The sequence below is a fragment of the Myotis yumanensis genome, unplaced genomic scaffold (genome assembly GCF_028538775.1).
Source record: "Myotis yumanensis isolate MYYU_CA2020_CCGP unplaced genomic scaffold, mMyoYum1.0.hap1 SCAF_4, whole genome shotgun sequence".
Lineage (NCBI taxonomy): Eukaryota > Metazoa > Chordata > Mammalia > Chiroptera > Vespertilionidae > Myotis > Myotis yumanensis.
In genome coordinates, this window is record NW_027223755.1 from 78,567,442 (window position 1) to 78,582,853 (window position 15,412).

A 15,412-nucleotide genomic window follows, 5' to 3' on the forward strand; every position below is an offset into this window, starting at 1 on the left:
CCCCTAACTGCCCTCCCTTGCCAGCCTCTTTGCCCCTAACTGCCCTCCCCTGCTGGCTGGTTGCCCCCAACTGCCCTCCCCTGCTAGCCTGGTCACCCCTAACTGCCCTCCCCTGCTAGCCTGGTTACCCCTAACTGCCCTCCCCTGCTAGCCTGGTTGCCCCTAACTGTCCTCCTTTTCAGGCCTGGTTCCCCCCAACTGCCCTCCCCTGCAGGGCTGGTCCCCCCCAACTGCCCTCCTCTGCAGGGCTGGTCCCCCCAACTGCCCTCCCTTTCAGGCCTGGTCCCTCCCTCCCAACTGCCCTACCCTGCTGGCCTGATTGCCCACAACTGTCCTCCCCTGCTGGCCATCTTGTGGCCACATGGGGGCGGCCATCTTGTGTGTTGGAGTGATGGTCAATTTGCATATTTCCTCTTTATTAGATAGGATAATGTATGAGTACAACTTCATTTTTTTGCATATGCCTAACCAGTTGTCCCAGAACTATTTTAAAAACCTGTTCTTCTCAAATTAATAAACTTAGAACACTTCTCAAAATTCAGTTGGCCTTAACCTGAATAGACATTTCTCTAGGCTTTCACTATTAAGTATGGTGTTAGCTATGGATTTTTCATAGATTCCCTTTAACGCAGTGGTTCTCAACCTTCTGGCCCTTTAAATACAGTTCCTCATGTTGTGACCCAACCATAAAATTATTTTCGTTGCTACTTCATAACTGTAATGTTGCTACTGTTATGAATCGTAATGTAAATATCTGATATGCAGGATGGTCTTAGGCGACCCCTGTGAAAGGGTCGTTCGACCGCCAAAGGGGTCACAACCCACAGGTTGAGAACCACTGCTTTAACAGGTGAGGATATTCTCCTCTATTCTTAAGGTGTTGAGTGTTTCTATCACAAAAAAGTGTTGCATTTTGTCAAATGCTTTTGTTGCATCTATTGAGATGATCATATAGTTTGTGTTTTTTATTCTATTGGTATAGTTTTATTATAAAACCTCACATTTCTGGGCTAACCCCCAGAATTTATGGTATATAATTCCTTTTATGTACTTCTGAATTGAATTTGGCTAGTATAGGGTGTCCCAAAATTCACGCAAGATTTGCAATTCAGTTCAATTGCAAATCTTGCTTGAATTTTGGGACACCCTATATTTTGTTAAGGATTAGTGCATCCATGTTCATAAGATATATTGGTCTGTAGTTTTCTTTCCCTGTGATATCTTTGTCTCGTTTTAGTATCCAGGTAATACTGGCCTTGTGCAATAAGTTTGGAAGTGTTCCCTCCTTTTCTAGTTTGTGAAAAGTTGGTGTTCTTTAAATATTTGGTAGTATTCATCACTGAAGTCATCTGGACCTGAGCTTTTCTTTGTTGGTAGTTTCTTTAAAAAAATATTTTTATTGAATTCAGAGAAGAAGGGAGAGGGAGAGCGATATAGAAACATCAATGATGAGAGAGAATCATTGATCGGCTGCCTCCTGTACATTCCCCACTAGGGATTGAGCCTGCAACCTGGGCATGTGCCTTGACCAGGGATTGAACCGTGACCTCTGGGTTCAACCACTGAGTCATGCTGTCTGGGCATGTGGGTAGTCTCTTGATTAATAATTTGATCTCTTTCTTGTTATAGGTTTATTCAGATTATTTTTGAGTCAGTTTCTATAGTTGTGTCTTTCTAGAAAATTGCCCATTTCATCTAAGTTATCTAGTTTATTGGCATACAGTTGTTCATACTACTACTTTAAAGTTTTTTATTTTTTAATGTCAGTAGTAATCTCCCATTTTTCATTTCTTATGCTAGTAGTTTGAATCTTCTTTTGTCTTGGTTAATTTATTTAAATGTCTTAAAATTATTGTCTTTTCATTTCATTGATCTTCTCTGTTGTTTTTATTCATCATTTTATTACTTTCTTCCCTCATATGTATTATATGTTTCCTCCTTCTTTTGATTTTGTTTGCTCTTTCTTCTCAGTGTGTTAAGGGGGAAAGTTTGGTTAATGATTTGAGATCTTTGTTCTTTTTAATGTAGACATTTATAGTCATAAATTTCTCTCTGAGTGCTGCTTTTGCTACATCCATAAATTTTGGTGTGCTTTCTCTTCATTTTTATTTATATTAAAGTATTTCCTAATTGCCCTTCTGATTTCTTGTAGGACACATGGGTTATTTAGGAGAGTATTTTTTAATTTCCACATAGTAGTGAATTTCCCATTTTTCTTTATTATTGATTTCTAATTTCATCCCATTATGGTTGAAAGACATAATCTATATTATTTCTATCGTGTCTATGAATTCTTTTACAATGTATATTTTGGTAAATATTAATATACAATGCACAGTTCTTTTTTTAATTGTTTAAAATATTACATATGTCTCCTTTTCCCCTGATTGACCCTGCCCCTGCCACTCCCACCCTTAAGGGCAAGCCCACACCACCCCAGTGTCTGTGTCCATTGGTTATGCTAATATGCATGTATACAAGTCCTTTAGTTGGTCTCTAACCCCCCACCCCTCCTCTCCATTTGTCTCTGGAACTATTTTTGCTCATCAGTTTATGTTGATCATTATATCCCACATATGAGTGAGATCATGTGATATTTATCTTTCTCTGACTGGCTTATTTAGCTTAGCATAATGCTCTCCAGTTCCATCTATGCTGTTGCAAATGGTAAAAGTTCCTTCTTTTTTATAGCGGTGTAGTATTCAATTGTGTAGATGTACCACAGTTTTTTAAGCCACTCATCTGCTGATGGGGACTTAGGTTGTTTCCAAATCTTAGCTGTTGTAAATTGTGCTGCTATGAATATAGGGGTGCATATATCCTTTCTGATTGGTGTTTCTGGTTTCTTGGGACATATTCCTAGAAGTGGGATTACTGGATCAAATGGGAGTTCCATTTTTAATTTTTTGAGGAAACTCCATACTGTTCTCCACACTAGCTGCACCAGTCTGCATTCCCACCCCAGTGCATGAGGGTTCCTTTTTCTCCAACAATACACAATTCTTTTTTTTTTTTTTAAATATATTTTATTGATTTTTTTACAGAGAGGAAGGGAGAGAGATAGAGAGTTAGAAACATCGATGAGAGAGAAACATCGATCAGCTGCCTCCTGCACATCTCCTACCGGGGATGTGCCTGCAACCCAGGTACATGCCCTTGACCGGAATCGAACCCGGGACCCTTCAGTCCGCAGGCCGACGCTCTATCCACTGAGCCAAACCGGTTTCGGCCAATACACAATTCTTATAAAATTTTCAGAATTATTTTAAAAGACAAAGAATAAACAAGACTCACCTATAATTAAACTCTCACATGCAATCATTGTTTACATTTTAGTGTCTAGTGTTCTACTGTGTCCATGCATGTGCATCTGACTACTATTTCTTGAACAGTGCAATTACTTAAAGTATCAGACTCTGCTCTGGTTTATTCAAAGAAAGTCTAGTTAATAGATAAAGGCAAAGCTGTTCAAGGATGTAATCCTGTTTCTTTATTCATCCAAAGGATGGGGAAGGGGCCATGATCTCACTGCTATAGTGATGGCCCGTCTGTGTGGACTTGCCCTTGAGCAGCCACGGGCTTGGAAGTCTGAGCAAAGGACAGAGAGGGACTGGCTCCTGGTTGAGAAGCCTGGTGTCTTTTACTCTCCTCATTGGTAGAGAAAATTATAATTGCTCCCGGTACATTTCGTATTTTCATTGTGCTTTCTTTTTTCTTGCAGCACTCTTCCCATTCCTTGGCCCAGTTTTTGAAGCATTTAATATTACTCTGTTTCCAAGAAGTGTGACTGATTTTTTCAAAAACTCTGTAAAAAGAATGAAAGAAAATCGCCTCCAAGATAAACAAAAGGTAAAATCTGGTGGTGGTTACATGAGTGTGTTCACGCTTTGATAATTTATTGACCTGGATACATATGATTTGTGCACTTCTTCTTTTTTCAGATAGATAAAGGACTATAGGTTTACAGGAGGAAAGTTCTAACATTTTGTGGGGAATGAAGAAGGTGGAGGTTAGGAAAGGAAATAAAAGATGAGTCAGAGAGACGTTGTCTAAAATGTAATATAATAATAGGCACAAAGGTCAGTATATCACTGCATGAATATTATTGATATGAAAAGTTTTCCACTTCCTTTTAATAAATTTTCAAAGTATAAAAAAATACTGTTTAAAAATTATTTTCCTGGTATTATACTTCCCCAGGTTTTAAATTGGCACTCATCAATTCCAAGCCTCTTATTTTACACATTCTGCAGTGGAAGTTCCCATCAGGCCCCTGGGGGAGTGCTCTATGTTAAACTGAAGCCTGCTCAGAGATTGGAGAGGGCAGTAGTCTTCTCTGGGCATTGAGGTTGCAAGATGGCTAACCCAGCTTTGCCTTCATGGGCCTGGAGGCCAGCACAAGAATGTGTCTGCAGGCCACGGGGATAGGGCTGGGTACCCCAGAATTGCACTGAACATTGTGGAGAGATCTGGGATGGTGGAGTATTTGAAGCTGCTCCCAGGAAAGCATCTGATGAACTCTGCAAATGTCAGGGGATTCAGTTATGTGGCCTTTCATTAAGGATTAAGGCTGGGGAAAAAAGTATTGAAGTCAGGGACTTTTTTCTGAGCAACCAGGTATGACAAGAGGGAAGCAGGCAACTCTTTGGCCAGGAAACTGTTCAAAAGTGAGAGAAGCCAAAGAGCAGAGAAAATGAGGACCAAAAAGCCATTGGACATGATGGCTGAATTGCTCTCAGGGAAACATTCTGTTCTCCAAGATTTGTAGCTGGATGACTTCACTGATAACAGTATAGTGAATGTAGCCAATAATCTCTCTATATAAAAGTCTAAGTGACCGACCGATCGAACGACTGGTCGCTATGACACACACTGACCACCAGGAGACAGACGCCAAACACAGGAGCTGCCCTCCTGGTGGTCAGTGTGCTTCCACAGCGGCAGCGCCGCTCAGCTGACCAAACCGTCCCAGCGGCCCACCAGCCCTGTGGCAGCCACTCCCTCCCTCAGTAGTCCTGCAGGTCCAATCTCCAGAGAATGGGCCAGGCACCGACGGACCTGCTGGCACTGACGGCACTGCTGGCATGATCGGAAGTCGGCCTCGGGCACTGTGGCCACTTTCCCTTCCTAGATGTTTTGCAAGGAAGAACCAATATAAAAGTGGCCGCCAGGTGGCTCCCAACAACTGGTGCGAATGTCAGCAGGATGGATCCAGATCCTGGGCTGGCAAGGGCATTCCACCGCCTGCCTGGAGGGCCTATTGTGTCCCGGCCCCCTCCACCCCACTCAGGATGGGCGCCAGATGCAGGGCTCATGGCTGGCGAGTGCCGCTGCGGCAGCGCGAGCCTCTCCCAATTGGGACTGACTGGGTGCAAGCCAGTGGCAGGCGCAGCGGGGCTGGGATGAGCAGGAACGGCAGGTGGCGTTGGACTGTGGGTTTCAGCCTGATCCCCGCAGGCCACCTCGAGGGACCCCACCCATGCATGAATTCGTGCACTGGGCCTCTAGTATTGTAATAATTCTCTATGGTGACAGATGGGTACTGGAAATATTGGGGGGAACACCTTGCAAAGTATATGATTATCTAACCACTATGCTATATGCTTGAAATTAATACAAAATAATATTGAATGTAAACTGTAATAGAAAAATAAAATTAAAAAAAGAAATGAAGTGGCCATATTAACAGGAAAGAAAGTTAGTACTGCACTCCTGATTTATTTCTGGTTTCACAAGTTGACTCTTTGTCATTGAAATTTCTCCTTCTGCTTCCAGCACCGAGTGGATTTTCTTCAGCTGATGATTAACTCTCAGAATTCCAAAGAAACAGACTCCCATAAAGGTAAACAAGGTGTACTTCAGAGGGCCAGTGATGGGGAGGCTCAGAGGTAGTGGTGGTTCTGAAAATGTATAGGAAGATTTTCATGCAGACGTGAATTTCTATCAAATTGAAAAAGACACATGCTGAGAATAAAGGTAGCCAGAGGCACTTTCTACACACATGTGGGCACAGCTTTATTCAAAGCTTGAAGGGCACCATAAATAAGAATTTTATGCCCTGAAGTCAGTCAGTGGTCTGTGGATCACCTACATCAGAATCTCTGGGAGCTTGTTTCCAATGTCTATTCTCTGGCCTCATCCAGCTACATGGAAATTTGCATTAAGAATGCATCACTTTAGGAAGCACATTGCCCCAGTATTGGTGACCTTCACTTGGAACCCTTGGTTAAATTGTGTTCACTAGCTTAATCTAGTATAAAGTTTTGTTTTTTATTTACTTGTTTGATGGTCAAATTCTCTCAGGTTTGTCCACTGGAGCCCTTTCAGAAGGCTCTGGGGTCCTATTTCTTTCTTTATTTTTATTTTTTCAATATACTTTACTTTTAGAGCAGTTTTATGTTTACAGCAAAATTGTGTGAAAGGAACAGATATTTCCCATAACCTTCTCCCCTCACCTATATTCAGCCTCCCTGACTATCAGAATCTCTAACAGCAGTGTACCATTTGTTACAGTCAGTGAATCTACATTGACACGATTATCACCCAAAGTGCATAGTTTAAATTAGGATTCACACTTGGTGTTGTACATTCTATGGGTTTTAATCGATATATACTGTATATATAAAACCCTAAGATACAAATAGACCAAACGGTGGAACAACCAAACAACTGGTCGCTATGACGTGCACTGACCACCAGGGGGCGCGCACACAACATGGCAGGCGTCAGCAGCAGGTGGCAGAGTGGGGAACGTGGCAGGCATTGGCTGTGGTGGGATGGTGGAGTAGATGAGCAGGGGCACCAGGCTAAGGCAGGGTGCCAGTCGCTGTCATCAGGGCAAGCCTCTGGTGGTTAGTGAAAATTCTTTGCTCCCATGTAGATAATATGCTCCTTGGCTATACTCCAAAGGCAATAGGATGCGAGTTTTGGGAGTCTGAGCATTGGCAGGACTCTGTGCTTCCATTTCTTTCTCTGAAACACCACCATCTGGCCCAGCAGTGGAGAGCCGCAGCTCTCCATTCCTCCTGGCTGAAGGAAGCTCCTGCTACTGGCATCTTTGATATTCTGCATTTCTAATAAACTCCCAGATACTGCTGATGCTGCTGGTTCATAGACAATACCTTGAGTAGAAGAGTTTATCTGTAGCCAATTACTGTTCTTTTAAGTTCCTGGAAACATGTTTAGAAGAAAGATCCTTTAATTTTTCTTTACATGAACTTCAGTATTATAAACCGTCTCAATATTTTTAAGAATAATTTAAAATTTTCCTGGGGGAGAATGCTATCCCATATTACTTGTAGTTAAACGACTTTTAAGATTCTCCAGTAACATACTGTGGAATGACACAGCTGAGATAGTGATGAGAGTGATGTATTCAGGGGCAGGTGACCAAGAATAGTGTAGACCCCTGGTCAGCAAACTGCGGCTCTCGAGCCACATGCGGCTCTTTGACCCCTTGAGTGTGGCTCTTCCACAAAATACCATGTGCAGGTGCGCGTACAGTGTGATTGAAACTTTGTGGCCCATGCACAGAAGTCGGTTTTCGGCCTGGGCGAGTCTATTTTGAAGAAGTACTGTTGATATTTGGCTCTGTTGACTAATGAGTTTGCCAACCACTGGTGTAGACCTTTGGAAAAACTGGATTAAGACTTTTTTTTGCCTTTTTCTGGATCTGCAGTATACACACCAGAGTACAACTCCCCCTAGTTTGATCTGAATTTCCATTTTTTTCCTCTAGCAGTTTGGCGTTTCATATGGATTTTTCATAATCCAAACTGATGATTTACATTGACCTTTCTTCTCCTTTTAGCTCTGACCGATCTGGAGCTTGTTGCCCAATCTATTATTTTTATTTTTGCCGGCTATGAGACCACTAGCACCTCTCTTTCCTTCTTTATGTATCTTATGGCCATTCACCCTGATGTGCAGCAAAAACTGCAAGAGGAGATCGATGTCACATTTCCCAATAAGGTAAGTGGATGATACCTGCAGAGGGAGGGAGGAAGTGAAACCTTAACAAGAATGCCTCCTTATCATTTCGTAGGATAATTTTTGCAAAGAGCATAAGCATCAGTTCTTTATCTATGCTATTTAGGAAGGATGTAAAGTGATGAAAACAAAGAAATATAGGTAATGTGTACTTTTCACAGATTATAAGATCTTGGACAAAGTGCTTTTCCTGGCATAGCAGTTATCTGTTATCACAATAATGTCGAATGGAAAAAAAAAAACCCTCAGTGGCAATTAACAATAAACATTGATTGCTTAAGTGTCTGGATAATTATCTGTGTTTTGATATTGACTGGACTTGCTTTAGTCTGGCTCTTGGCTGATCTAGGCTGGCCTTGGCTAAGAGGCTGGGTGAATCATCTCCACACAGGATCCACATATCTCCCATACTCCAGACAAGAAGCCTGGGTATGTTCTTTTCAGGCAATGGAAGAGGGAAAGACCAATAAGCCCAATCATATGGGTGCCTTTCAGAACTCTGCTTGCATCACACTTAGCCAACATTCCATTGATTTAAAGCATGCACCATGGCCAACCTCAGCATCAAAATAGGACAGCACAAAGTTAGATGACTAAGGGCACGGACACACACAGTGGCGGAGAACAGGCCCAAATAGTGTAATATACCACCCTGGGTAAACATTCCAGACTAGAAGAAGCCTGACATACAGGAAAGAGCATAGGGTAGGGAATAGAAGATAGACATTTGAGTCCAGACTATGGTTTTGGACAGGTCATATGACCTTTCTGAGTCATAGGTCTTTCAGATATAAGGAAAAGATTTTAGAACCTATGTAATTAGAGATTATCTTTCTTCTCATGGAAAACTCACATTGGCATTCTTTTGATAGCAATAAGATGGAAAGGTCACTAAGAGGCAGAGACTAGCTAAATCACTGTGTTCTGCTTTTTTTTTTTTTTTTTTTTTTTAGTAATAATTACAACACTATAACTAAACATTTGCTCCTTACTATATATGTCTATTCTAAATACCTTGTATTTATAAATGAATTTAATCTTAACAAATTCTGTATTAACCAGGATAGGTTAGGTTATGCCTTGGTAACAGATTGGTCCTGAAATCTAAATGGCTTTACATAGCAAAAGTTTACTTCTCATATTTATATATAGAACATGGATTGTTAGAGGAGGGTAGGAATGGAGTCTCTGCTCAACATAGTTACTCAGAAATATAAGCTACAAGGCCCCACTTTCTCTTTTTCTTAAAAATATTTTTATTGATCTCAGGTGGAAGGGAGAGGGAGAGAGAGATAGAAACATCAATGATGAGAGAGAATCATTGATTGGCTGCCTCCTGCATGCCCCCTTCTGGGAATCAAGCCTGCAACCTGGGCATGTGCCCTTGACCGGAATTGAACCCAGGATCTTTCAGTCCGCAGGCTGATGCTCTATCCACTGAGCCAAACCGGCTAGGGCAAGGCCCCACTTTCTTGTATCTGCACTTTCTGGAACATAAAGCCTTCATCTTGGTTGGGGAATAAAGAAGTAGAGTGTTGCTCCCTGGATTTTCAAGTGTTTTGACTTCCAATTAACATACATCACCTCAGCTCACAGCCCATTCTCAAAGCTGGTTTCCCCTAGCTTTAAGTGGCCTGGGAGATGTGGAGACCACATGGATATTGGGTGAGCAGTGATATCTCTGCTAAACAACTCTATGAAGTGTCAATTCTAAATATCTCCATGTAACATATCAGAAAACTGAGGTACTGAGAGGTGAAATAATTTTTATACACTAGTCATATAGCTAGTGGTGAAGAAGCCACTAGCCAAACCCTGAACCTCTACAGTATTGCCTCTTCAATATAACACCAAGTGATACCCACATATTGCCCACACTGTTTTCAGATATCTGACAAAACTGGAACCCTTTGTGGTAGGAAGAGACTGGCCTCTGGGGCTGGAGAGGCCTGTATGAGATCTTCACAGCTTACAGTCAAACCCTGAACAACAACTAGGAGACTGTTCCAGCAAGGCAGCATGAGGCTGAGTGGGGTTCCACCTCTTTATAACTTCTGCTAGAATGAAATTGTGTGCCTGGTAGCTAGCATCCCATCATACTCTTCATGTACCCAATTTGGTTTAGAAAGAAACCTGTTTCTCGTCAAGTTATTTATAACTTCTACATTATATAGTTTTTCTCTCCAAATCCTATATAAAATCTAAAGGGTTGGCCCTAGCTGGTTTGGCTCAGTGGATAGAGTGTCAGCCTGTAGACTGAAGGGTCCTGGGTTCAATTCCAGTCAAGGGTACATGCCCGGGTTGTGGGCTCGATCCGCAGTAGGGGTGTGCAGGAGGCAGCCAATCAATGATTCTCTCTCATCATTGATGTTTCTATCTCTCTCCCTCTCCCTTCCTTTTTGAAATCAGTAAAAAATATATGTATATAAAAATATAGGATTTTTCAACTAAAAAACTTTATGTCAAGTTGGGATTTTGCTTTTTTAAACATTCTCTTTCCTTGCTGCAGAAGTGCGGCCTCTCTTTTGAAAACAAAGAGTGACCTTAGCATATTTCATTTAAGGGTAGGGGCCATAGTCTATTAGTCAATGAGATTAAAAAAAATCACTGTATGGTAAGGTGAGGGACTTCCGGTCCTGTTTAGGGTATTGTCCCCAGTGTCTCCCATAGTTATAACTGCTCCACACATCTCAATGGGCCATTGAGCAGGTCAAACGACATGATATTAAAATGTCTGTAAATCCTAAAGTCTTTTACTCAAATAAGTTATTCTTTGGAGCGCCTAACGTTTCTATAAAATGACATAGACTGAGTTGAAAGTTGATCTCAAATCTCAGTTTATCAAAATCTGTTTCTTTCTTCTCAGGCAACTCCCACCTATGATGCCCTGGCACAGATGGAGTATCTTGACATGGTGATGAATGAAAACCTCAGATTATACCCAATTGCTGGTAGACTTGAGCGGGTCTGTAAGAAGGATGTGGAAATCAATGGGGTGTTCATTCCCAAAGGGACAGTGGTGATGGTGCCAAGTTTTATTCTTCACCGAGACTCTACGTACTGGCCAGAGCCTGAGGAGTTCCGTCCTGAAAGGTACTGGACCCCTGGGAAAGGGAACCCACCCTCATCCAAGCTGGTTGGACATAATCTGATGTCTTTTAGTATAGATGATGAACGTGTGGTTGTACAATCATTTGCATATACCTATTTATTTTTAGAAGTTTGTTTTTCTTATTACAAGAGTGATTATTATTTTACAATCTCTAGATTAGATAAAAGAAAGTTGTATTTGTCTATAGTCCAAATACCTTAATATAGGTCTCATTAATAATGTGATGTATGTCATTATTGACATTTTCTATGCATATATAGACTTTTAAAAATTAGAATAATTATATTTTATACTACTTTATTTAACAGTAAACCATAAACTACATCCTATGTATAAAACACCACCTTATATAGGTATATATTTATCTGTCTGTGATTGTATACATATGCCATTATTTACTTAATCACTAATGATTTTAGAAATATAGGCTTTTTTTTTCTTTACGTTTTTCTGTGTTGTTCTCTTTAATCTGTGAATTTACCACCAATGTTCCCACATTCTATTTTTTAAAAACATTGGCTGCTGTTCCTTTAGCATAATTGGGAGAGTGCAGGCTGACAACCTGAGTGGTCCTCACTCCTGATAGTTTAAGCAGTCCCTTAAGGATAGAGGTGAACACAGGTTCCCTGGTCTGTCTTTGGTTGCAGTCCTGGGCCAGATTCCTCCTACTCTCAGTATTTGGTGACTCTTCCAAAGGGAAGTCATCTGCTCTCTAGACATTCTAAGACCCTCCTCTTTAGGGGTGGTGAGCATGTTCTTCTGGGAATTCAGAGCCAAGTCTGGCTTTGGGCACAGCTTGGACTCTGGAAAGAGCTGATGCTTCCTATTTAGTGTATTGGTGAGCAAAATTGGAAAGAACTATTGAGGGCACTACCTTAGACTTTTATTAACACAACTATACGATCCCTAATCGCATGGACCCTGTCTCATTTGCCATGGTGTCCTTATTCTAGCATAGTGTCTACACACAGTACTTCTGAAGAAAGTTAGTTGGCCAAGTCCTCTGTTTTCTGGAACAGGGGACCTCTGTGGTTTCTCCAAGCTCAGCAGTTTCCCTCCTTGTAGCTTCATGAACATGAAATCGGAGACCTTTTCTGTACTTCATTTTTAATTCTATTTATTGGGGTAACACTGATTAATATTATAATAATTTCAGTTGTACAACTTTATAATACAACCTCTGTAGACTTTATTATGTGATTACTATCAAAGTCTAGACTTCTCCAGTCACCTTGTATTTGATCTCCTATACCCTCTTCATCTTCTTCATACCTTTCTTCCCCTCTGGTAACCACCATTCTCTTGTGTGTATCTATGATTTTATTTTTTGTTTATTTGTTGCTTTTTGTTTTATATCCCACGTATGACTGAAATCATGTGGTTCTTATCCTTTTCTGATTAATTTATTTCACTTAACATAATACATTCAAGATCCATCCATGTTGTTACAATTGGCAATAATTCATCTTTTTATGGCTGAGCATTATTCCATTGTATATATGTACCATATCTTCTTTATCCAATGATCTGTTGTAGAACACTTGTTTTGTTTTCATGTCTTGACTATTATAAATAATATGTTAATGAATACAGGGGTATGTGTATCTTTATGAATAAGTGTGTTCAAATTACAAAAATTTCACGTATATATCCAGAAGAGAGATTGCTGGGTCTTATGGTAACTCTTTTTTTAATTTTTGTGTGGAACCTCCATACAGATTTCCATAGTGGCTACACCAGTTTATATTTGCACCAGCAGTGTATGAGAGCTTTCTCTTTCCACATCCTCTACAATATTTATTTCTTGTCCTAACAAGTGAGCTGGTATCTCATTGTAATTTTTATTTGCATTTCCCTTATAGTTAGTGGTGGTGAGCATTTTTTCACATATCTGTTAGTCATCTTGTACTTTGCTTCATTCAGTCATCAAAGAGTAAGTGCTGACTATGTGTCAGATAGTGGGCCAGGCTGTGAAAAATCCATGTTTTAAAAAATATACAAAAGTATATGTGTATTTAACATATATAGAAACATTTCCTATATACACGTCTATAAAATACTTACAATGCATCTCTATGTGTTCTCACCTGCCTTACAGCAATCAACCCATGTCCACTGCCCCATCCATATGCCATCGATACCCCCCTGCTAATTTCCACATTATCTTAAGTCATAGCATTTGTAAATATTTTCAATGTTCCCCAAAATATAAGAACCCTTAAAAAATAATATAACCACAATGCCATGATCACTTTTCCAAAATACATATTTTTCCTTAAAATAATAAAACATTGAGGAGTCAAATTTGAATAAAGCATAGATCTACCCCTCAGAGAATTTATAGCTTAGTGCAGTGGTTGGCAAACCATGGCTCGTGAGCCACATGTGGCTCTTTGGCCCCTTGAGTGTGGCTCTTCCACAAAATACTACGTGCGGGCGCTCACGTACAGTGCGAAGTTGACTTAAAACTTTAAGTAAAGTGCCCTGACCGGTTTGGCTCAGTGGATAGAGCGTCGGCCTGCGGACTCAAGGGTCTCAGGTTCGATTCTGGTCAAGGGCATGTACCTTGGTTGCGGGCACATACCCAGTGGGGAGTGTGCAGGAGGCAGCTGATCGATGTTTCTCTCTCATCGATGTTTCTAACCCTCTATCCCTCTCCCTTCCTCTCTGTAAAAAATCAATAAAATATATTAAAAAAAACTTTAAGTACAGTTTATTAAGTTAATTTTAGGGAACATTGTGGAGTGAAAGAAGATGTAATGTTGAGGATTGAGAAAGGTATGTTGAGATGGTTTGGACATATAGAGAGGATGAACGAAAGGAGATAGACGAAACAAGTATACAAGATGAGTGTGGATGGGAGAGTTAGAAGGGGTCGACCTCAGCAAACATACCTCAATCAGATTGAGGACGTTTTTAGCAAAGGCCAGCTTAGGAGTACCCTAATTAAGTTAATAACAATGTACCTACCTATATAGTTTAAGTTTAAAAAATTTGGCTCTCAAAAGAAATTTCAATCGTTGTACTGTTGATATTTGGCTCTGTTGACTAATGAGTTTGCCGACCACTGGCCTAGTGAAACAGATACATAAGGAAACCAGTGATCATACGAGAGTAGAGGAGCATCATATGCCAATGTAAGTCATCTGATTTAAGCTATTCAATGAGAGAGAGAGAGGGACAGAAGGGGAGAGTTCAGAGGAGGGGAGGGGAAAGAAGGGACGGGAAGGGAAGGAAAAGATAATAGGAAGTATTATTCCTGCTTCCTTCCTCCATGAGCATGTGACAAGCATGAGTTTGATGGAGGGAGAAACCTCCTTTTCCTTCATTTCCTTCTTGCCTTTAGAGTGTGAACATTTCAACATCCTGAATGTAATTTAGTGTTTAAAAATAAATTTTCTTCTAAACAGCATTCATCTTTTTTCTTCAATGAAACTGAAAGCTCCTAAAGAGTAAGGGGAGTGGAAATGATCTCTAGCTTATATTTCTCACAGCAAAATAATCAGAGCAGGATCTCACTGACTAGCCCACTGGAGTATCCTATATACTAGAACCCCAAACATGTAGTTCTTGTGGTGTATATGTTTTATTAATTGTTTTAATCTACTGTTGTGGAACCAGGTTCAGTAAGAAGAACCAGGACAGTATAAATCCTTACACATACATGCCCTTTGGAAGTGGACCCCGAAACTGCATTGGCATGAGGTTTGCTATCATGAACATGAAACTTGCTATCGTCAGAGTTCTGCAGAACTTCTCCTTCAAACCTTGCAAAGAAACACAGGTCAGATACTTAACATATTACCACTCTGCCAAAATAATGCTTTATTGGGAAATTTGTAAAAACTGATGTGTGTGTGTGTGTATGTGTATATATACATACATATACACACACACTATATGCATGTGTATGTATAAATGTGCTCACTTATCCTATCTAATAAAAGAGTGATATGCAAATTGACCATCACTCCAACACATAAGATGGCCACCCCCATGTGGTCAAAGATGGCTGCCACCATGTGGACCCAAGATGGGCGCCACAAGATGGCCAGCAGGGGAGGGCAGTTGTGGGCGATCATGCCAGCAGGGGAGAGCAGTTGGGAGGGACCAGGCCTGCAGGGCAGGACAGTTAGGGGCTACCAGGCCTGCATGGGAGAGCAGTTAGGGGCGACCAGGCTGGCAAGGGAGGGCAGTTAGGGGTGACCGGGCCAGTAGGGAGGGCAGTTGGGGGCGACCAGGCCTGCAGGGGAGTATAGTTAGGGGCGACCATGCTGGCAAGGGAGGGCTGTTAGGGGTGACCAGGCCTGC

General features: G+C 41.0%; 1 protein-coding gene across 1 annotated transcript in view; it reads left to right on the forward strand.

Moving 5' to 3' along the window:
- The window catches only part of LOC139008877 (cytochrome P450 3A12-like), a 42,936-nt gene that overhangs the window by 24,091 nt on the left and 3,433 nt on the right, over window positions 1-15,412 (forward strand). The window contains exons 8-12 of the mRNA XM_070412616.1: window positions 3,722-3,849; window positions 5,776-5,842; window positions 7,811-7,971; window positions 10,856-11,082; window positions 14,723-14,885. Of these exons, the coding sequence (XP_070268717.1) occupies window positions 3,722-3,849; window positions 5,776-5,842; window positions 7,811-7,971; window positions 10,856-11,082; window positions 14,723-14,885 (746 nt within the window). The remainder of the gene's footprint in view (window positions 1-3,721; window positions 3,850-5,775; window positions 5,843-7,810; window positions 7,972-10,855; window positions 11,083-14,722; window positions 14,886-15,412) is intronic.